This window comes from Ictidomys tridecemlineatus, chromosome 1, assembly GCF_052094955.1.
Source record: "Ictidomys tridecemlineatus isolate mIctTri1 chromosome 1, mIctTri1.hap1, whole genome shotgun sequence".
NCBI classification, from domain to species: domain Eukaryota; kingdom Metazoa; phylum Chordata; class Mammalia; order Rodentia; family Sciuridae; genus Ictidomys; species Ictidomys tridecemlineatus.
This window is the reverse complement of record NC_135477.1, coordinates 93,268,045-93,293,003: the sequence shown is the minus strand read 5'-3', so window position 1 is coordinate 93,293,003 and position 24,959 is coordinate 93,268,045. Positions and strand designations below refer to the sequence as shown.

Here is a 24,959-nt window from a genome sequence, read left to right as displayed (position 1 = left end):
CTTTCACTTATATGTTGATGACATCCAGATCTTTGTACCTATACAGACTTATCTCCTGAGCATCCTAAATACCTTCACTATTAGATCTCGTAAATATCTTCAACTCTATAATTTGCTCATGATCTTTTTCCTTTCTCATGAGTTAGAACCTCCCTCAATTTTATCTTCTTTAGTAAATGGCACCATTTTGTCTCGATTCAGTTTCCAAGAGCAGAAACATGAAGGTCATCCTGTGGATTCTACCTCATAAATAGCTTCTCAATATAACCAACCTTTTTCGTCTCTATGAGCATAAATCCTGCCCCTCAACAACATCCTCTTTGGGCTGAAATTCTGTAAGCCTTACCCATTGGGCTGTCTCCAGTCTTGTTCTTTTCTAATGTATTTCATCACACCAAAACTGGAACAGTCTTTCTAAAGGGGGAAAATGGAAATATATCCCCACTTACAGCTCTTGATGCCTTTCCATTGCTATGGAAATTAGATCCAATTTATTTAATACAGTTTGCAAGGTTCTTATTGACCTGGCTTGAGGTTGCCTTCCTAGCCTTATCTAAAATCACATACCAGCTAACAGGGTTAAATGACCACAAAAGACAAGATAATAAAACTAAAAAGAGAAATAGATTCAAAGGAGCTCTACCTATCACAAGTCTCAGGTAAAAAGCCTTAAGTGATTAATGTGTTTTTAAAATTAGATGCTAAGTATTTTAGTCAGCTGTTTCACTGCTGTGACTGAAAGACCTGAACAATACAATTGTAGAGGAGGAAAACCATAATAGTAGGATGCAGAATTTTAACAAAGAACTAAAAACAGCAGCAACAACAAAATGCTTCTACAGAAAATTCCAGAACTGAAAAAAATATAACAAGCAAAACAAAGAACTCAAAGCTAAAGAATTTGAGTAAGGGTTAGACACATTCAAGAGATGATTAGTAACCTGGAATATAGACCAGAAAAAAATAGCTAGATTCAAAACTAAGAATGAATGATGAAGGATACCAAGCAGGGGCTATAAAGTACAGGTGAGCTGGGTGCCCTGGCACACACTTGTAATCCCAGTAGTTTGAGAGACTGAGGCAGGAGGAAGGATCGCCATTTCAAAGCCATCCTCAGAAAAATCGAGGCACTAAGCAACTCAGTTAGATCCTTTTACTAAATAAAATACAAAATAGGGCTGAAGATATGGTTCAGTGGTCGAGTGCCCCTAAGTTCAATGATGGGTTGACACCCCCCCACCCCAAAACCAATAAAGTACATGTAGGATGTAGACATAGAACATACGCATCTCAAAAGGAAAAACAGCATTATTTCTTTTAGAAATAATGATGCATTAATACCCAGTAAGTCAGAGATTGAAGAACACTAGAATGGTCAAACAGAATAAATACCAAACAATAAAATACCCACACCCTGGCATGCTAACAACAGAAAAGAGACAAGGTTAAAGTTTTCCAGAAACAAAAGACTCTAGACACACCAACAGGTAGCAAAACTAGCTAGTTGAAAATTTTGCCTTACTTCCTACTTTAGAAAATGCCAAAACTCAGTGGGTTGGATCTGGATGTGGATGTATGTCTGTAATGTAAGGAATTCAGGAGGCTGAGGCAGGAGCAGCACAAGTTAGAGGCCAGTCTTGGAAACTTAAACCTTGCCTCAAAATAAAAATTTAAAAAGACTGGACACATAGTATGTGGCTCAGTGGTACAGTGTCCCTGGGTTAAATGCTCAGTACCATTAAAAAAAAAAAAATGTATGTGTTCGCTTGATTACAATCTAGGTAGCTCTTAGCTGCTTGGTCTGTCTGCTTTCATAGAAAAGGAAAATCCTCATGGCAAAGTCTTTAAGCCTAGAGAGACATCACTGTGCCTGTAGGCATATCCCTGAGATGAGTTTTAGTGGTGATTCAGTGACTCCATTTTTGTAATCTGTTTGCAGAGGCGTGAAGTTCTATGGCTACTTAAACAAAATTCCAGAATCAGCTTGGGATGTTTATATCCATCTTTATCAATATCTTTTATTTTAAATCACAAAAGAGGAAAAAATATAATGATCAAGAAGTGTGTGATTTCTGCAGGATATTTGATGATGTTATGCCCATTTAAATCACTGCCTTTCATTGACTGAAAGGGAGTGGCTTAAACCACTTAGATTCTAAGACTAAATTTTCTTGGAATACTTTATCTTCTCCTCCAAAATATTCATGCAGCCCTACTCTTCTAATTCTGTTCTCACTCACTTCTCTCCTTTGCCAATTTGTTTCTCCTGCCTGAAACAGGGCTCAGGCCAGGTTCATTAATATAATGCTTCCTCCACACAACCTTGCATTGTTCTGCTTGCTGGAATTAATCATGTCTTCCTTCATTCTTTCAATATTTTTTTTTGTACTACCATCACTTCTTGCACTTTTCTACACGTTGTTATGTAATTAATTGTTGAAACATCTCTCTTTATTAATTTATATTGTCCTTATTAGTAAGTTGCTTTATACATCTTTATGTCCTTTGGAGTTCTAAGGTGAACGGTTAGATTTGGAATCAGAGTTCAAAGGGCCTAATCTGTTCCAACATCCCGCCCACTATAAGAATCCTCTGCAACTGACAGATGTTTGTTGATCTTCTTCAACACCTGTGGTAGCAGAAAACACTTAAGTATTTCACAAGGCAATTCATTTCACTTTTAAATGACTTATCAAGAAGTTCTTCCTGACTTTGTGCAAAATTGTCTTCCTTAATTTCATCCAGTTGTTTTAGTTTTGCCATGTGAAGCTATATGTAATGAGTCTAGCATCCTCTCCATGTTTGGGCAATTTGTTTCTAAATGCAAAATGTTATTTTTCTTTTCCTGCAAAAATTTGTTATTTCGGACACATTGTTCCATGCTCTGAAGATCATTTTATGATTCATGAGCAGGATTTGAGCACTGAAACTCTAAAACTGAAAGGAAAATCCTCATTTATCTTAACATGACTTGAAAGCAAACTTCTTGACTGATGGTGCTAACAGGAATATAGAAATGAATAAGGTAATATCCTTGTCACTGGAAAGGTCTCCTTTTATTCAACAAATAGCTATTTACCAAAGAAATAGAAGACAAATGTCAATGATGAGTTGAGAACCTTTACTTTGGAAATAGAAGGCATTGATCATTTATACTTATTTATTATAGCTTTATTTCATTACATAATGTTATTATTTCAAATTAATCATCAAACTAAAATGTAAAAAGCATTGCACTATCATTCAATATCTGTATCCTTAAACTGATAGGTCATGTAAAAATTGAAACATAGTTTAATCTAATACTCATTACTTTGGTAATGCATTAATTGCTCAAAAGTAAGATAAAAATAATTTGAAGAGTTTCAGAACTACACATTAAAGGAAAATATCAATTTACTATAATTATTAGAAATCAAAATGTGATCTTTTTTTCAATTGATTTTTAAATAATGTTATTGTTTTTTTTATACCTTTCTTTTATTTATTTATTTTTATGTGGTGCTGAGGATCCAATGCAGTGCCTCACACATGCTAGGCAAGAGCTCTACCACTGAGCCACAACTGCAGCACCCATAGTATAATCTTAATTTACATTACTATACATTATTTTCACAAATATGCATTTCCTCTCTATCCATTCTCTCTTGCAGCCACTAGGATGACAATATTCTTGCTAAGAATGAGAGGTGAACAGAAGGTTACCCTTGTATAATAATCAGATTCTGAATAGCAATGAATGCTGCCTAGATTAGTAGCTACCACCACAAACTGATGAATAAGACAAGAGTCCTTCAGGGATGAGGCATCATAATACTTGGTTTACAGTGCTTTCCACTTTAAAGATCTTGATGTCAGTGCAGTGTAGTAATATATAAATGTAGTTTTAAATAAAACAGTTTCTATCTACCAAAAGGAGGCATTATCTTAAAGTAGAAACACAATTTGACTCAGGTTCCGACTATTGTCAACATTTTAATTTGTTAATTAAGCCTGTTATGAAAAACTATGCAGCAGGATTAATTTAATATGAAGTATATAAAAGATCAATTCTTTCCTTGTTTATTCACTTCATTTATGTTAACAAAATGTTTCCATGAATCACCTTTCAGAGTATAAATAAACATGACAAGAAATTTTGAGTAGATAATAAAAACATGTTTCATTATCTGTGTCCTGAAATAGAGTTGAAAAGTGCCTGAGTGTTTGTAAAAAGTGCCTCACAGCATGTTGACTGTGAAGCTTAGATATTAAGATAATTTGCATTATGTGTTATGCTTATGAACCTTTGATTAAAGAAGATTGTTCAGAAACAGACCAACCTTCTACCCAGCCCACAGGGATTCTGTTAGAAGTAAAACTTGGGCATCCTGGACCTAGATCATTTACAATCTGAGCTCTAGATTTGCTCAAGGACACCAGAGAAGTATTGAGCTTGCCATTAGTCTCATTTGGTAAATTTTTCATCTCATGCATTACGATATTCGCCTCTAAATATTTTATGTAGGTCTTTTGTTACTGTCTTTTCCGTGCTTCTATTTAACATAGTCAGTAAATCTTCTAGGTTCTTGAACATTAGTAATATAGAAATAATAGCATTTTAATGTTCTTATCTACTATTTCTATCATCTGTACAACTTCTGGATCAGTCCATTCATTAATTTTTCTCTTCATATTTTAAAACTTTTTTTCTTGATGTTTTGCATGCCTAGTAGCTTTCTGCCAGTTGCCATAAATTTGTGATTTTATGTTATTTAATGTTAAATCCTTTTTATTTCTACAGATATCACTCTGCATAGGTCAGAAGTATAATTAAGATACTTAGAAAGAGTTTGCTTTTTTCAGGTCATTCTCTTAAAGCTATATGAGGTGATAAAAGAGCTGGATTTAGTTTAGTATTACTTTTTATACTACTCCTAAAAAGATTCTTCTTAAGACCTACTAATCCAATGCTCCAAGAATTATGAGTTTTTCCCACTGCATATTGGAAACAGTTCTAATCCTTGAGGATGACTCTTTTCTGGGGTTGGATAGATTCTTCACAAAAGTGCTGATAAGTCCCCAGTTGAGTATTGCAGGACAACCTGTGCATATATCCAGAGTTCTGCCTCCATGCCATTCTTTTCTCCTCTAATCCCCATTCTTCTGCCCTGTGATGTCTAGCAGGCTTTGACTTCCAGAACTCCTGTCCTCATCTACTCAACTCAGGTTGTCCGCCAGGAAGGTTGATTCACCTTCCTGCATTTCCTGCATTTCCTAGAAACTTTGTTTAGACAGTGATTTTGGGGCTTATCTCATTCAACTCATCTTAATTAGAAGTTACTATCTTCTTTGCCTGATGTTCAGTATCTTCCGTGATTTTTTTTTTTCTGTATTTTGTGGCTTTTCTGTTTGGTTATTTTAGATAGTATAGTGAATCCTGCCACTCTTACTCCATCTTAATCAGAAGTCCTGGATGGTTTAGCTTCTGTGGTTTTACTTTTCTTTATTTTTCTAGTTTCTCCAAAGTAGTACACACATACATATAAAACTTGTGATAATAAAATTATGTGACATCTTAATAAAATGGGATGGGTAGTACTTAGGGACTATATCAGTTATTAATCATATTAACATGTCTGAAGATCAATACAGTTCTATGAATACTTTTCAACTATATTATCAACCTCCATCTTGTGCATCTGAAAACAAATCAGAGGCACACAATGTCACAATTTAGGAAATAAAAATAGACATTTTTTGAAAGCAAGGAAATGCAACTTTTTAAATATATAAAACCCACATTAACATACTTAAAATGTTACAATGAAACCCACAAAAATATCACTTACATGGTTCTAAATATAAATCAACTCAAATGTTGCAAACTCTAGATTTTAATGTGTTCCTCAAAGCTCTTTTCCTAAAATCTTTCAGTCCCTATTTACAAATAGTTTTCCCATGACCCAATAGCTGATGTGAATTCCATGACTTAAATGGTCCACTTTGAATAACATCTTCCACTTTCCTCCAAATAAATTCATTACACTACTAAAAACCTGTTTCTACATCTGTAATTTTGACTTTTATGATCTCCTTGGGTGGCTCATTTTTTCCTGGAGTTTCCAAAGCTTCAATTAAAAAAAAAAAAAAGTCTATGTGAGAGATGTATCAGATTCTCAACATTTTTTCCCTACTTTGGTTGTTAAAGGCACAAAAAGAGAAGACCATTTTCAGAATGTAAGATTGTCTTTTCCATTATATCCAGCACAAACAGATAGGACAGAGTATAGTGCCAGGAATGTGTCCCATGCAGTCATTCTACTTAAGTAAGCTGAAGATTGCTGACTCAATTAATTAAAACTTCTGGGTGGTTTAAAAAAAGAAAGAAAGAGAGGGGGGAGGGAGGGAGAGGGAGGGAGGGAAGGAAGGAAGGAAGGGAGGGAGGAGAAAGATAAAATAGCTCTTTGAAGAAAGCAGTGGATCAATACTACTGTAAGTATAAAATTAGTTCTTTAGCCTTAAAGCTAAGAAATAATAACAACTCTGTGATTTTTGATCATATAAAATGCTCATCTTTGACTTTTAAGAGGGAAACTATCAATTTAATGAAAAAAAATTATTGGTGCATCCTAACTATACAAATAGTGGGTTGCATTGTGGTATATTCATATATTCATATGACATAATCTGATCAACTCCAATCCCTAATAGGTCTCCTTCCCCTTCCTTCTTCCCTTCCCCCTTACCATAGTGGTCTCCCCTCTGCTTTCATGGCATTCTCTTTATTTCTTTTTATTCCCACTAGCTTTCCTATTTGAGAAAACATATAATACTTGTCTTTCTGAATGAAGATACTTTTGCTTAACATGATACTCTCTAGTTTCATCCATTTTCCGGCATATAACTTAATTTCGTTCCTCCTTATGACCAAATTAAACACCATTGTGCAATATGCCATATTTTTTTATCCATTCATCTTTTGACATACAAGTAGTCTGATTCCATAATGTGGCTATTGTGATAACAAGGATACTTACTAGTGTATCTATAATTCATGCTGAATTTAATTCTCTGGATGAATGCCAAGGAATAGATAACTGGATCATATGGTAGTTGAATTTGTCATTTCTTGAGGAACCTTCATACTGTGATCCATTGTGGCTGTACCTATTTACAATTCCACTAACATTTCATAAGAGTTCCTTTTCACTTGTATCCTGACCAACATTTACTACTATTTGTATTCTTGATGATTGCCATTCTGACTGGGGTGAAATGGAATCTCAGTGTAATTTTAATTTCCATTTCCCTGACGGCTAAATGTTTTCACATGATTGTTGACCATTTGTAATTCTTTTTTTTTTAAGTTTAAGTTCATTTTATCTGCCCATTTATTGAATGGGTTATTTGTTTTGAGAGTTTTTTAGTTCTTTCTATATTATGGATATTAGTCCTCTCTCAGAAAAGTAGATGGCACAGATTTTCTCCCATTATTTTCTATTGTTTCCTTTGGTACAATAGAAGATTTTTAACTCAATGGCATTCAATTTTTTTTTTATCTTGATGGCATTCAGTTTTCTAGTCTGGCTGTTATTTCCTGAGATGTAAAAGTCCTATTCAGGAAGTCATTGTGTTCGTATGTTGCAATGTTTCCTTTAGGTTTTCTTCTTGCAGTTGCAAAGAATCTGCCCTTATATCTAGGTCTTTGGTCCATTTTGAATTGACTTTTGCACAAGGTAAGAGACAAGAATCTAGTTTTATTTTTTTTACATATAGATATCCTGTTTCTCCAGCACGGTTTGTTTAAAAGACTTTTTTTGCTCCAATGTATATGTTCGGCACCTTTGACAAAAATCAGATGACTCTTGTGTAAATTAATCTCTGTCTTCTATTCTATTCCATCAGTCAACTCTGTTTTATGCCAGTTCCATGGTATGCTTGTTCCTATTGCTCTAGAGTATAATTTGAAATTAGGTATTGTGCTGCCCCTAGCATTGTTCTTTTAACTTAGAATTGCTTAGGTTATTCTGGGTTTTTTGTTTTGCTATAGGAATTGTGGGATTGTTACTTCAAATTTAGTGAGGAATATCATTGGTAATTTAATGAGGATTGCATTGAATCTGTATATTGCTCTTAGTAGTATGGCCATTTTAACAGTATTGATTCTCCCCATCTGTGATGGGATGGCCGTTTAATCTTCTGAAGTCTTTCTTCTTCTATTTCTCCCCTTTTCCTCCCATTTTTTTTTCAGTCAGAATATAATAAATTAAAAATATCTGGAGATAGGTAGTAAATTTAAAGCACTCTCCATTTCTGAGAAAACTGGTCATTACTTAGTCTAGTCTGCATGTTTGATTTCACTTTCAAGTCTGAAATCACTCTTAGGTGTTCCCTTGATATTATCTCCCCATTTGTAGCTTGCTAAAGTTATCAAAGTTAATTTCACGTGTGCTTCATTTCCTTCAAGAGACACCCTTTTTCCTTTTACTCTTCTCTCTGGGTGATAGAAAAAAATGTATTTCAGTTGTGAAGTCTTTTATTTCTTTAAAAAAAAAATCCTTTCAGCAGCTATTCATTCAAGGGAAATGTAAGAGAAAGTGTCAATATTAGTAATCTTTACTATTTATATGTTCATAACTGTAATTTCATGACTACATGGGCTATATATATGTAACTATTTGATAATGAAAGCAGTCACAATTTATGTGTTCAGAAATTTCAATTTTGTTGTTGGTTCATCTATTGGCCCTAATGTTCCACATCCACCCTCCCAAATAAGAAGGATAGTAAAATTAATTTTTTCATGTAAAAAAGAATCTCCTACAAACAAAGGTCTAATCACTGGAATCAGCTGAACAAATTTAAATAAGGTAGACTACACACCTATTGTAGAATTTGCAAATCCTTCAGGCAAGCTCGTTTTAAATGGCACTTTTGTCTGTGTAAACACAATGTCTGTTCAAAACATTGTACTGAAGCTTGAACATAGAATGCTGAATTTACGTTCTCCATGGTGCTGCTCAGCTTCAGATATGGGCCAAATGGGCATAAGTTGGCAAATGAATATTGCATGAACTTCAGCTTAGTTTTCTTTATTTATTGTTTTGTTAGAGGAACTATTTGTAGTTATCTCTCACTGTACATAAGCAGAAGGTGATAGAAAAAGTCTAATTACTCTGTGCACCATTTCCCTGAATGCCTTATTATTTAGAGTTATAGTTTCCTCAGTCTATATTAATGTCTTTCATTTAAACAGGCTTTCCTAAAATACCCACTCTCAAAATAAAGGGGGAAAAAAGACTCAAAACTGCATTTGGCAAATACTAACCCAGGAAATTATCCAAAATCATGGGTGCCTACAAAAGAGGTCAACATCCATTTGCTATTCATGTGCAGTTAAATTATTGGAGAGAATTTGATTTGGCAAATTATGCTAGAATTTTGAAGCCCTCCAATTTACAGTTGAGAATGAGCTCTTCTTGAAGTGGGGACCATGCCAGAGAGCTCGAGCCAGATCCATTGTGGGTATTGAATAGGTTAGCTTGTGAGGGGAACTGAGTAGAAGATGGTGGGGGCTGTGGTGCTGAGGAGGGAGGGTGAGGTCTGATGCCTAGAAGTTGCCTCTAAGGATGGAGGTGTGATGCTGTGATCAGGGATGACTCCTTGGACAGCATAGTTCTTCTGCTGCTTATGAAACATAAACCTTTTAGTCAAAGACATTATTAGATCAGTAAGAGATTATTATATAACTAGAGTCAAAGGAAGTGTTAGTCAGAAAGGAGCTAACACTTGGATTACGAGTGTCAGAAAGGAGCTAACACTTGGATTAAGACAACAGGACTGAGAAAACAGGCTACAAATGTGCCTAGAATGAGAACATAGAATGAGTACCCAGAATGTGCCAGACACGAGAGTGTTCTAAAGAGAGAAAGTCAAAGAAGCTTGGAGAGAAGGAAAGGGTGGGTAGAACAAATGTATTTCACCTGACATGGACCATTTTATAACACAGAAAGTCTTATCAACCCTATGTTTATTTTTTAAGAGAAAGAGAGACAGAGAATTTTTAAGATTTATTTTTTAGTTTTTGGTGGACACAACATCTTTATTTTATTTTTATGTGGTGCTGAGGATTGAACCCAGCGACCCGCGCATGCCAGGCAAGCGTGCTACCACTTGAGCCACATCCCCAGCCCTCAACCCTATGTTTATATCTTGAGAAAATCATGGTAGTAAAAACATCCTTTTGATGTTTCCATAGAAGAACAATAACTGGGAATTTTCCATACATGTATTTGCAAATTTTAAATATTTTATCTCTAAAGAGCCAAAAACAAGAGTTAACCAATTCTCTTCATGCTTTCTCTCTCTCTCATTTTTCTTTCTATTATATAGATAAAGGAATAAGACATGCCAAAACATTAAAATTGGTGGATATAACTTACAAAATAATTATGAGTATATTTTCCAGCTAATAAAACAATGTGGGCATTGCTCTGATCCTTATCAAACAGTTGCATGACAATTGGCAAAGCTGAGTATGTAATCATGTTAGCAGGACTCCAAGTGCCAATTTGGAATTTAAAGAAGTCATTCCTGGTTTGGACTTCATAATTGTAAAAGATATTTGGGGGTATGGACTGCATTTTATGTGTTTGTTTTAAAAAATATTGTTGAATGAATACCTTGTGTGGATGCCAACAAGTAGCTATTTATTCTGTTTGTGCGTACAGCCAAACAAAAATAAATGTTCTTGCTAAGAGGGGTTATTTTGAAAATACCTTCTTACACTATCACCAGAAAATGCAAACCATGGTCAAGAGATTCCTAAATAGTAGGACATGCCTGTAATCCCAGTGATTTAGGAGACTCAGGAAGATCACAAGTTCAAGGCCATTCTCAGCAACTTAGCAAGACTCTGTCTCAAAATAAAAAAATAAAAAAATAAATGCAAAAAGGACTGGAGAGGTAGTTCAGTGGCAAAGTGCCCCTGGGTTCAAACCTTATTCTCTATGAGGAATGGCAGATGCAATCCTTAGGCCATTAACTACTGATAAAGAGAATATTTGCCATTTTGTGCAGATTTTGAAAATTGATTTTTATTAGACCTGCATTGATGATAATGATGCAGATGAAGTAATATTCTTTTCTTCTTTTCCTATGGGTTTTTTTTTCTTTGTAACCACCAGATGCTCTATTGTTGTTGTACACAATTCAGAATTTTAAGTTAATTTCCTATTGCTTTACATTCCAGAATGCCTATCACCTTAATATTCAGTTAACTTCACCTATTCACTCTTCTTGTGTTTCTTTTTAACAGTAGCATTTTTACAGAAGGAAATTTTTCCCTTGAAATTCAGGAATGAAAAAAGAAAAAAAAAAGAAAGAAACAACACACCCTTCCAGATGCAGAGGAAATGAACCTTATCTTGCTTTTGAACTCCCTGAAATTGAAATGACCTTCTTTTGTTTACTGTCACTGCATCCCACCTGCTGTGCTCTCTACTCCCACCTCATGCCTGGCAGCATAGACTTAGAGAACTTTCCTACATTCACTTGCTGACTCCCTCCAAAATGGTGATCAGGGGGCTGAGTGGAAGGCATCTGTTGTATGTACTTATATTGAATTGGATTTGCTACAATTTTCATCAGCAGTAGCATAAATGAAGAGGTGGTGTGATTTCCTCAGCATTCGCTCACTGCTAGAATTTACCATTTGAAGTCCAGTGACATTAAGCCTTTCTTACTCAATTGGTGCTATTACTAATATGAATTATAATATAATTAAAGTATGTGGGTTTCACCATCTTTGTCTCTGGTGAGCCAAGGGAGGTCTCCATGTGCCTAGCAGGAAAGGATAAGCAGAGTTCAGAAAGCTCCACGGGAAATGATCAATCATATTTGATGAGCTGGTCTGACTCCCTCTTCTACCTTTTCACCAGTAGCAACAGCTGCTTCTTTTTGTCCCCTGTCATAACTTTGGCTTTCTGTAACAGAGCTCAAATAATATGCAAGGAGTAAATTGTAAGGCACAATCCTTAAGTAAATTTTAAATTAGCATATAGAAGGAATTGAGATAGGTAATTTAGTCTCAAGTTTTGTCCTTTCCTTTCCTTTTTTTTTTCTTCGTGACATTTTTCTATCCCTAATTTTTGTTTCAAGTCAGTCATTGGTGGTAGTTCAATTTAAAACAATGTATCAGCGTAGAGAAATGAGATAAGGGATGCTAGTAGAAAATCAGTCCACTCACACTAAGACTTTGATGGTCTGTACAGTATTTCTTTTCTATCAGGGTAAGAATATTCTGTCAACCTGGGCTGAGGATTGTCAGAGGAGGTGAAAAAGTGGACAATCAGCATGAGAGGCCATGCTAATGTCTTACAAACTCATATGCTTTGTTCTTCTCCTGCAAATGGACTTTAAGAACTTTTGTGGAAATAGTTGCAGGAAAGTGTAATCATATGCTCTTGGCCTAAAAAGGCCTTTTGCTATCAAAATAGGTCATGCTTTTCACAAAAGCAGCAAACCTTGAAAGATTTGCTTATGACAGATTAAGACATCAACTGTCCCAAAGGGGTCGTGCCAATGAACACACACACATACACACACACAAAAGGAATAACTAAGTTACACCAGTAACTATTTATAATTAATGTAATTAACTCCAGTTAACCCTCACATCTAGCTGTGTTTACAACTATATAAATGCCAATCTCCTTTGTTCCTTGACATTGAAAACTCAGTAGATGCTAGGCATACTAAGGCTAATAAAATAGAGTCCCTGTCTTGGGAGTTTATACTTTTTAAACATCAGCATTGAATTAGTTTTTGTTGCTTTGTTAATAGTTTGAAAATGATGAGATTATTTTTTGTATTTATTTGTATTGTGATCATTTGTTTAAAAAGTAATTTGGGATGTGTGTGTGTGTGTGTGTGTGTGTGTGTGTGTGTGTTTGCATGGTAAGTCTGATATCTACACATCTACACTATGTGGATATGCAGGTCAGGTGTTGTGCAACATTGGGGTGCACTTTTTTTCATGTGGTATATAGTACAAACCCAGCAGAGCCATCCATGGCACCCTGAGCTTCTACTGCATGCCAGAAGATGCTGGACACAGTTTCTATCTTCTGGAAGCTTGCATTGTGGCAGTTATGTATGCAGACAATGGACTGTATCTATCAAACCCCATTAAATATTCCTGGAACTTTAAAGTGTGTGGCTTGACAGTCTTTTGATATAATCCAATATGAAAGTGTATTAAATTTTTGATGTGTTTCATGATGTACTGATCATTACATTAAATATAACAATACTTGTTAATCTGGCCTACTGATGAGTGAATGAGAACCCAGTAGCTGAATGTTAACATATTACATTTGGAAGTGTGGTATACATGTCTCTTTCTTTGTAAACAGAGCATATATGACATGATTAAGAAACTTCCTCTGTGTATTATGTTCAAACCCAGTTAGGTGTTCATAACCAGCAGTGGTGCTGGAACTTTGTTTAGAACATCTGTTTGCATTGGGAAAAACTGATATTAGCATGGTGTGGAAGGTTTTCTCCATGCCCTACCTGCCAATTCAGACAGAAGACTAGTCAGTCATGATCATCCCACTGTCCAGTCATACTGAGCTACAGGCAGTCACACCAGCATCCAGGCTCTCTCACAGCTCATTTTCCTTGTAAGTGACATTCTCAGAAGCAGTGGTATCCATTCCCACCTCTCCATCTGCTTGTCCTCCAGATCCATCTTCTTCATGAAACCATTCCTATCCCTGTCAGGCTGAGTTAGGTGCCCACCGAGGCTACTGCTTTGCACAGTTCCAGGGGAGCATCATTCACGTTGTATGCAGGTGTCTTCGTTTTCCAGTAGTATCCTGCATCTACCTCTATGCCCCCTGTTCTGTTAGCATTCTGTGGTTTTATTGCTTCACAATTGCTCTTGAGGGTTGAGAGCTGATGCTGAGCTTTATTTCTACTTGTCTGGTATAAAAATGTTGGTCAATTGGTAATTATTTGAACTTGGCTTCACATGGCACAGAGCATAATTTAGAAGCTTGAGATATGTGACTGCAATTCATCTGCCTGGATCTACACAAATTATTCAAATAGCCTATGTAGCAAGTTTTCTCTGTTGTGATGTCTATTGCTCCAGTCATTTTTCTCATTTCCTGTGGCCATGCTGCTGATCTTCTTGCTCGGGTATCTATTAACACCAAAACCTCTGCTCTTTCTCCTCTTTCTAGTTATTGCCTTTGCCCCCAACTTCTTTTCCTCCTCATCCTTACCTTTTTCCTTCTCTTTTTGGTCTCCCTCCTCTTTCTCTTCCTTGTTCTTTTGTTCTTCTTTGCTTGTATCTGAGCAGTAGAGGCTTTGCTTTTTAATAAATACCTACTAAGAGTATGCTTTTTTTAGAAGTCAACCTCTGAAATAACTTCTTACCTTATATTTTCCATGATATTTTTATCACTAGTATCACTCATTCATCTCAGTATGGTGTGAACCAAAAAGTATTTTCAAGTATGCAGTTTTATCAGCCTCTGAGGTTAATGACTGACAGCTGTGCATGTGAGGTTTCTCTGCAATTTGGGGCAGCAGTTCATTGTTGACAAGCAGTCTTACCATTTTTCTTGGCTTCCATGTACTGTGTTCTCAGGATTACATTTCATTATCTAGATATAAATGTATCTCTGTACTTTCTAAAATTAACAAAGTATAAGAGATTATCCAAAGGTCATTACTATGCAAATAATCCTCAATAGTCATTTGTTCAGCATTGATGAGAATTTGGGTCTTTTATATAATAATCATGGAATGATCTTTGTTTTCTGTGAAAATTATGGAAGTGAAAAGCTTAGGTTTTTGTGACTTCTCTTTCTTTTTACTTCATTAGCACCTTCCCATGGACTCAGTCACATCTACACAGCTCTCACTAGCATGGAAGTGAGACTTTCCATAATATTTCACATATCATGCTCCAGTTTGAAATGGAAAAAAATATTGGGGAACTATGTAATGATAACTCTAATGGTGGGAATTTGGAGCCAAGTTGAGAGGGAGGATCTATGAGAGGACTGGGGCTGATAATTTTGTAACATTGAGAATACTGAAAAACCTTCCAGGCAGGTATACCTAATGTCCACACTTCTTGAGATAATGCTACCCTTCTTTTTATGTATCATACTCATAGTGATTATTTGGCTGAGTTGATGACAAGCCTACACACACACACACACACACACACACACACACACACACACATTTTAAATGCCATTTTTGTTTGTAAAAGCTACAGATTGTGCAGATTTTTTCAGTCTAGTTAGTACTGATGAAGCTTCACTGACTATAAAGTTGGTTAAGTGATTTTGTTTTCACATGAACAAGTTTCTTAAATAAGATAGTTGTAAATGAGTATAATTTAATTTTAAAAACACTTTTCAAGATCACTGTAATTTAAAAACCCATGAATTTTTAAATTGATGAATTCATGGACTATATCTTACATCATAAAAATACCTAGCCATAATTATTTACAAAGCTGGAGAATGATGTATTTTCTGGGTTTTATGTTGTGCAGACACAGATTTTGGGGCTGCAACAGACTTTGTTTCTTATAAACTAATGAATTGAATTCTGATGAGAACTATGCTTTGTCATAGGATGTCAAAGTAAATCTGCTTCATGTCTTCCGAAGATATCTTAAAAGTGACAGCCCAAATTGGGGGAGATTCCGCAACAGGAGAGAAGAGATTTGTTTCTGATACTGAAAATCGTTACTTTAATACATTTTTGCTTTTATGTGATTTAGTGTAGTCAAAGAATCAAATATCATAAAACCCTTAGCTATCTGTACAAAAAATCAGAACTGACATATTTTAAATCTTACTACAACCTCTCAGAATTTAGTCACTGTTCAGAATATGAGTTGCCTAATTTGTTGTGTCAACTAGTTCTAAGTTAGGTGTGGTATGCAGTGGTGAGCTTAGTGTTGTATTTTACACCATGTGGAAAGCTGTGGCATCTGGGATGGCACCAAAGCTGTCTCACAGATGATTCACAATTGCATTTTTAGATCCAGTGTTAATGTAATGTTTAATTGACAGCTGTTGAAATTTTGAAATTTTAAAGAGATGCTAAAATTTTAAAAGAGATGGAGTCTTAAAATATTGTTTTCCTAGCCTAGTTAGAAACACTTTCAAAAGTAATTTGGTTGAAAGTGAGGTTATGATAAATATTCTATTCATATGAACCTTGCTTCTAAATATTTTACTTTGCAAAATTTATTTCAAATCATAAAATTCATAACTAAGAGATTTATTTTCATTTGGCTGTGTCCATATAGAGTCTAAACTCATTTTCACATAACCTACATTTGAATAAACCTAAAACTTCTCATATTTGCACATTACAGTGTGAGGGACAGTTAGGTTCCATGTTTTGAAAGTCATGTAGAAAATAACTAAAAATGGATGTTGCTTAATTTCATTTGCTTTCTTTATTTTGGATTTTCATTTGATGGGTAACAATGAGAAGGCGTTGTTATAATTCAAGTTCTTTATAATTCCTAGAATATTCCTTTAAAGTATTTCAGAAAATAAGTGTTTGTTATACATATTGTTGATTAAAAGTGTCCTCCCAATTTCTTTAAAATCCTTCTAAGTTCTACTTAAATTATAGTTCATTGGGGAGAAGACATATCTACTTGTGTATGTTTTTTTTACTTTAGTGACAAGATCCTTGTCAGTATTCAAAAACCATGTACTGTTACTAAAAATAAATTATTTGATTTTATATATTAAGAAAAAATATTGTACAGAATAATTTTCTCTCATTCAATATAATGCATTTTTACTGATACTACTGAGACTTTTGATGATGGAATCAAGAACGAAGGAATCTATACAGCAATGACTTTCCTGTGTAGTCATGCCTAACAAGCATATCCTTTAAAAATTATGCTTATTCACTCTTGAGAGTTTTTTTTCCCAAGAAATGCTATATGAGAAGTGGCAGGTGATTTAATAGTCTCTCAAGAATTGTTCAGAAGGCAATTTGATTTTGGTGGTTTTCTTGCTATTTAAGGGTAGAATACAAAGTTTTCCTCTGCATCCTGTAAAGGATTTATTTGTCATGACATCATTGTGTCATATTCATACTGACTGTTGTCCATTTTTTAATGTTCTATGGTAAAATTTGAGTTATTAGGGCAATAATTATTGAATAAGTTCCCCAAAAATGAGCAAAGGGAGAGATAAGAAGTTTATTTACTCTATCACCAGCATTATCAAAACATATTTTAACATGTTTTTATTGACTCTCTCTACCAACATCTGGTAGAGAAACAGAGTACTAATTATGGCATGCCTCTGAACACTTAGAAATCTCAGATAATTGAAAAATTTCAGGTAGAGTGTAAGAACATCTGCAGATAATATTTAAGCTGACGTCACAGAAAAAATGCTGCAGCCATTATAGCAATTTCTTTTTATATGCTAAGACTTTGAGACCCTAAGTTTCCTTGTTCATCTATCATACCAATTTTTTTCTCCAACAGACTGTGAACTATTCACCAGACCTTGACCTATAATATTGGACAATATTGAGAACAAATCTAGAATTTCCTCTGCCTGACCTAGGAGGCAAGTCTTGCTAACTACTCATGTAAATGTATAGGAAAAAGACATTTTAAATGGAAATATCAGGATGAATTGATTATTTCCCTGTTCATGTGCCATCTCACCCTTGTGGTATAATAAATAATGACATGCAAAAGTCACTTAGAACATGCAGTGACAATTAAGTCCATTTCTTTCCTTCTTGTCACTATCCAGCTACCTCTATTGACAGCTACCCATCCACTGGTATTATCCCATTTGAAAAGATTCCTGGTTAAAGAAGACACACTACATCATTGAGTAAACATATATTACTCTCTGTCCTCCTTTTGTAGTAAAGAAATGAGTCAAATAAGAGATAAGATAAACATGTAATTTTATGTTTGTATGTCTGTAAATTACATTTCCAACCTCAAGGTAAACTGAGGTTTAGAGAAAAAAATCTGTCTTAAGCTGTTGCATACAAATAGAATTTGAATGATATGTTCAGGACTTTTAGGAATCACTTTAGGGAAAAAATGAGGGTTTAATATAGTTTATAACATGGGTATCAAAATCATGCTATATGTATTTATTTATTTATTCAGCAAAATTCAGAGTTTCAGTTACTCAGAAATAAGAAAAATGGTCCTTGTGCTTATTAATATGTGTATATAGTGCTTTCTTCATATTCCTTAGATATTCAATAAAAAGCTGTAGATTTGAGCACTATAAACACCTAATATAATTTGTGCTTTTATTAGGGCATGTTTTCTATATTTATTTTAGAAAATCAATAAAAATCAAATAAACACTTGCCAAATACATTAAAAAAATGATTACAGAAAAATCTAACTCGTAGCTCCTGAACTGTTTAAAGTAGGTTCTGATTTGCCAAAGATCAGCTGGAGCAAATGCACTTTAAGTGAAGGTTTGCTGAGTTTGCTATTATTAACCTATCAACACTAGAAAACTCTCAATATTTTCTAAGAGAGAACTAGCATAAAGCCAGCCAAAAACAATAAGTAAATTGAACTGCTTCTTAAACAAAGGTTATTGATATCATTACTTTAAAATCCTATAAATTTATTGTTGAAAAGGACAGTCCTAGCATTCCTTGTAAGAAGAACAGATAGCCTGATATCTCCAATAAGAAAAATAAATTAAGCAATGATAACAACAACTAATGTAAGGCTTTGCCACCAACTCTACCAATTGACCAACAAAAACTTGGCCCTGAAGCAGTTGAATGACTTCTTCCAAGCCATACAACAAGAAAGTTGCAGACCAAGTAATGAAACTAAATTTTGCCTTTTCTTCTTTACACCTACGATATCTCCCCACATCCCTGAGATAGCCCACACACGTTACTGTTTTCCCCAAGTGGTTTTAAAAAGTTTTCCTGTTTACTCTGTGCCATGACTTGGATGATAAATAATACTAAGGCCTTCTTAACCATCAGACAATTTAGTGAACATTCAAAATGTAGGGGAAAGAGAAGAGATGAAATGAAGAATAGATGGGCAAGAGACAGAGGAAATAAATGGAGAAATGGAAACATAAAAGAAAAATAAGATGGATAGAAGTTGGAAAATTTAGGGGGTATTTTAGGCTGATTTCAAAATATGATTCAGATTCAGTATACCTGGGATGATGCCCAAGAATGTACACGTTCGTAGGTGCTGCTGCTGCTGCTCTGGGTACCACACTAATTTTACTCCTCAGCTCAATTAGAATAATAGACTTACAGGGGCACTCACCTGCCTCTGAGATGGAGACAGCTTCTGTTTTCTTTTTTGCAAACATTTATCCATGTAAATTGATCACATTTGAGGTAGGCCATGCTAGCTTGATAAAAACAGTGGTGTATTTTTTTACTTTTTCAAGAACACTTCTCAACCTAAGGGGAATTTGTCATTACTCCTATTTTGTAGGTAGAGAAATTGAGACCTGAAGTACACTTCACATTTTCTCCCCTCAGAGCTCTGACTTTTTCCAGTCCTCCACGCTGACAAAGAGCATATTAAGCATATTAAGGGCAAGGAAGCAAGAGAGTGACCATGGCCAGACTGGAGGGGCTCTTTGTCAAGGTCTGAGGATGGGCAGCCAGCTCAGGACCCCAGGAAATCTGATTTCACTTCTGGGGGTTTCATGCAGCTGTGCAACGTGGCAGGGAAATGGTTGTGTTCACCTTGAAGCTTACACACACTCTCCTGGAGGACATCTGTCATTGCATAATTGAGCAAAGCTTTTTGTTTGTTTGTTCATCTGTTTGGTTCTCTCTTGAGTTTTGAGTGTACTCCAAGCAGTTCCTCATTCTCTGCCACTGTATGTAGTACATCCTGAGGCTTAGGAGAATCTATTACTAACCTATCAACACTAGCAATTGTCTCTCTTTACATTGAAGAATCCAAATGCATCACTAATCTGAGTCCATTAGCCTGTGTTCTGACTTCTAGATTTTTCCCTACAAATCCAAAAGAAAACAAAATCAACAGCCCCCAACAGAGCAATTAAGAAGCCAGTATATTGTTACCTCTTTGGGAAGAAGGGGAAGACAGTGAAGATTAAAAAAAAAAAAAAACCTACAATATCAAAGTCTAATATATAGAATTCCATGGAACGAAGGCTATTTTAACAGCTAAAAGGAAAAAGAGTTACTTCAGGAAAAAAAAAAAAAAAGAACAATGTTTTTGAATTGAGTTTAATTTAACCTAATGAAAATGCTCTCACGATCCCTATTTTATTTTTTTATTTTGTTTCACTGCAATATTCACCAGCATTTGAAAAGCACTGATCTTCCTTCTTCTCCCTCTAATTAGATAAGACTTAAGTGATATTATAGAGAAAAAAAGTCAATCTATTTTAAAATAATTCTGTAGAACAAAATGGTTTCTTTTTTCTTTCAATTTTCAACAACTTTTGTATTGATCCTCATAATTTTTTAACCAAATCTCACAACATAAATTGATGGTGGATTATTTTATTATATCCCCGGTGAAGGCAAATGTAAATTTTCAATCTCCTTCGTAGAGATTAATGTTTAAGCAGTATGAATACACCTCAATACAGGCTCCTGTATTACTTTTAACTGTTTCTCCCAGGTACAATTTCTGCTCAGCCCTCCTCTGTGCACACAGGCACAGTTCTGGATGGGTAGCACATAGTGAGAGAAGCATTCAGATTTCATCTCAAACCTCCCATGGGTAATAGGACTATGCCCCCAAACCAACAAGAGAGGGCCCCCGGGAGCCACTCCAGCTTGCATGAAGAGCCTCAGAAGAGTTTTGATGTGACACTCATGAGGAGAAAGTTAATAGCATTCCATGGGGCACCCAGGGCACCAATATGGTGGTGAGTGTGCAATCCTTAGGATCAGAAGACATGGACTCCCACCTCCTCCTTGCTCATGCTGGGTATTTCTCCACTCTGAGATTCCATTTCCAGAACTATAAAATGTTTATTACAATATGCTTACCTCAATTGAGTTATTCTGAGAAATAACAATTAAGTAGATGAGGCTTCAAGGACAGTGCCCAGCATGTGATTGCACCTCAGAAAACATATAGTGTTGCTCTCGGCCAGAGAAAATAGAATGCATTCCTTCCACTTGGTTTTATTTCCCTGTAACCTAATGTAAGAATTTTTAAATAGGTCCCTAAGCAATGTCAGTTAAGCACTTTAGTATTAGACTTTTGGTGGTATATCTGTATATCAAACTGTTAGACTTTTGGTAGGATATCTTGCTTCTAAAATGGTGGTTTGATTATCACCAAAGTCTGAAGGCAAAATTACATTCTTATCATCTGTCTTTGAGCATAGACATTTCAATTTGGGCTTATTTTGAAGATGGGTGTATCTCCATGGCAGCAAGACTTTGTAGACTATAAAAAGAGACCATCAAATATGTGAGTTTCAGGTAAACGAACAGTGCTAATTCAAGGACTGGTAATAAGCTGATTGTTTTAAAGTATCCCTAATTTTCTAAATTTTACTTATATCAAGAACTGAATTTTTTTTTTATTCAACATATCTAGATATCCAGAGGAGACATGATCACAAAATGCAAATAAGCAGGACTCAGATGGATTCACTCACATGATCACCTATGTTTGAGTTGTCCTTCTCTGTTGGAGACCATCAAAAGGCCCCTGGCATATTCCATGTCCTCAAGGGCCTCCGTCTGATGTACAGCACCTTCTGTTATACATGCAGTTTGCTCAAATACCCAGAGATTTTGTTCCTGAAGTTTGCTTTGTTAATTTCCTCTCTGTTGATGGGGCAGTTGCTGTGCTGCCAGGGCAAAAAAAAGACAATGTCCACTTTCGCCTCCTTGGGTTGCATTAATGTTAGTGAAGGATGCCTAAAAATGTTCATTAGATATGCCTCCATATTAATCACCAATCACTACAGATGTGCAATATCCTTGGATTTTTCACAGATGGTGGTGGTGGTAGTGTATGTGTGTCTGTGTGTATATCATACACATGAGCCATAAGGGCAGTGTTCATGGCACCAGGCACCAGGGAAGTAACATAAACGAGTCAGGGAACAATAATGACAAGAAAAGTGCCACACGGCTGACTATATGTAAGTAAGTCTTTTTTTTTAAGAAAGTTTATATTCACATATAACAGAAATCAAAGTTTTAAGATCATAATAGTTTTAAGATTAAAATCCTGAATAAAAAAGGCACCAACAACAAAATAACAAATTAAGCATCCTTCAGAAAAAATAAGCACACCTCAAAGTAGGTGTTGCTTTTACATAAAAGCAAATCTAAACCTTGCCCTTAATAGATATATGACCTTCAGTAAGATAACTATCAAGAAATGGAAATGATTGTCTCATAATATTCTTATAATGGCATGAGCCATTATATGCAAAATGCTTAAGACTTGACAAATAATAGACATCCAATAAAAGGAAACACTCTGTTATTATTATCTTCTAGCCCCTTCCACCAAACACACACATATTCTCATGATGTTTGTATTTCAAATTTGGGTACACAGCCCAAATACCTCAACTCAGTGGAATAAACTTTTATTGGTTTATGTTTGGGTACTGTGGTATGGAATTAAAGGAAACATAGATTTGAATGTAATTTCTTTTAGGCAAAAATGAATGAGGGTCTTAGGTTGTAATTCACTGTGGAGTGATTTCCTAGGATACTTGAGGCCCTGGGTTTAATCTCCGTCATTGAGAAAAAAGCAAAAAGAATGTAAGTGAAGGTAGTTGCAGTTGTCAAATGCACAATTCTACCATATGTGTACAACTTCTCACAAAGGAAGCTACAATTGACCAGACTGATATGAAAATTAATCTAGAACATTCCCTGCCTTTATTCACCTGGACCCCTCCCCTGGAATGTCTCCTGTTTTCACCTGTTAAAACTGTATGCTCCTTTTGTACACCCTCTCACAACACAGTCTCTCTCTCTCCTTTTCTGATTCCTGAGACAATTGAAGAGCACATCTCACTTCTGGGGCTGTTTGTCCACTGTTTCAAGTTTGTGAATATAATGAACCAAATTATATTACAATTCCAAAAGTCACTTTTGTTGTATTTGTACACCCAAAGCATATTTCTGGACTAAAAATAGGTAATATTTGTTAATTGTAATCCTAAGGACAAAAAGTCAATGGCTACAAAAAATTATCATTTTACAAAAAATATTCAGAGGAACAAGCAAGTGAACATCTGAAAATAAGATGAGTAGATAAGATAGACTTTTGAAGGCAACACACTTGCCTTCCTGGACAGATAAAGGTGCATAATCTGCTCATCCGCCATCTTCTTTGGGTGACATAATGAAGAAAAAGAATTACAGCAACATGAAAGACTGAGTCCATAAGCATCAGAGCCATGCTGCTTTGCTGGCAATGTGGGGGTGGAGGTTGCAGAAAAGCACATTTTCAGTCCCAAGAGGGACTCAGGGAGTGCTGTAAGGGCATTAGGCTCTGAGGACAGCTTGCTTGCAAGGACCTCCAGGAACAGACTCAGAGCTCTTTAATAAGTATTCCAGGGAGTCCAGGCTTTCCTGGAAAAAAAACAAATTAGTGTGAGAAGCCAGTCCTGTGCAATTTCAGTTTTAAAAATAGCCAGTATTGTTAAGGCTGCTGTGTGCATGAGAGGAAAAGAAAGACCTTGTTAATATTTGCTCTCAGCTTTCTACATTATAACAGAAAAGCTACACTGAAATTCTTACTTCGCAAATATCTCGAAGGTCGTGAGGTTTCTATTGCTTGGAATTATTTTTGATCCTTCCAATGACAAAGTTGTAGGGGAATAAGGGATTTGTCCTTTTTTTAATCAAGTCAGTCTTTGGATAAAGGACAGGCAAGTGATGGCTCTGCCTCTTTCACTTAGGACCAGAGTTGTCCCTCCCTGTCTGTTTCAGCTCTTTATTTGCCTAATTGCTCTCTGAGCCTGGGAGAGATGTTCCCTGCAGCCGAGGCTCTGCTGACTGCAGAGACCCTACCTGGCACTCTAAGTTGGTGCGTCAGCATTTTAGGTTGGAATGAATGAAAAATCAATCAGGATGACTGCAGTGGTAGCATACACAACTCTAACCTAATTTGTCCATAATTTTCAACTATTCACCATAGACCCAAGCAATGTTTAAGATGGTAAGTGAATCTGAAACAAATGAGCTGCTTCTGCTTAATCAGTTTTTTTTTTGTCCTCTTTTCTATTTAGAATAAGTAAATATAACCTGCTTAGGAAGCCACATGTAAAATGAATGTCGATGTCAATTTTCATGGAAATATTCTTTATTGGCTCTTTTTAAGATTTGATTCCTAATTAGATAGGGTGATAAATATTCATATATAGATGTATCTGATTACTGTTTTATTAACTTATACTCTTAAATTCAGAGTGTTAAATGACTTAAGTCTATACATGTCCTTGGCACATCTTTTTGTAACTTGCTCTAACTATGTCAAAACTATAGTTTTAAATTTCTAGATTTACAATTCTGCAAAGATAGAGTTAAACACTATTTGGACTCTGGCTGCCTAGGGGGAACTGGAATTTTTCAAAGCTGCCTTCTTCAGCTCTCAAAGACAGCTACAGTAACTTTCTGAACAGATTGGGTTAAATATTTTTACAGACCCATTCTATGATGATAAGGCGGTAATAAGTTGTGCAGTGCAACACTCCAAAGGGTTCCAAATCTCACCAGCCTCTTTTTATGTGATGCTCTCACAGTGAGGAAGATCCTTTGGGCTACAAAGATGAAGAGTCTACTTCTTCTGGTGCTGATTTCAATCTGCTGGGCTGATCACCATTCGGACAACTATACTCTGGATCATAACAGAGTTATCCACATCCAAGGTAAGATAACACAGGTTCTCCTATGAAAGTTAAGTTAAT

The 24,959-nt window shown here is 35.5% G+C and overlaps 1 protein-coding gene across 4 annotated transcripts in view; it reads left to right on the top strand.

The window, feature by feature from the left end:
• Window positions 1-24,959, top strand: part of Hapln1 (hyaluronan and proteoglycan link protein 1) — a 65,059-nt gene that overhangs the window by 10,599 nt on the left and 29,501 nt on the right. Inside the window, exons 1-2 of one of the 4 annotated variants that reach the window (XM_040272806.2) lie at window positions 23,800-24,211; window positions 24,795-24,920. In XM_040272806.2, the coding sequence (XP_040128740.1) occupies window positions 24,821-24,920 (100 nt within the window). In that variant the 5' untranslated portion in view covers window positions 23,800-24,211; window positions 24,795-24,820. Of the gene's footprint in view, window positions 1-23,799; window positions 24,212-24,622; window positions 24,921-24,959 lie in introns of those variants that run through there. The other 3 variants (XM_005315665.4, XM_040272807.2, XM_078044694.1) reach the window with 3 other exon arrangements.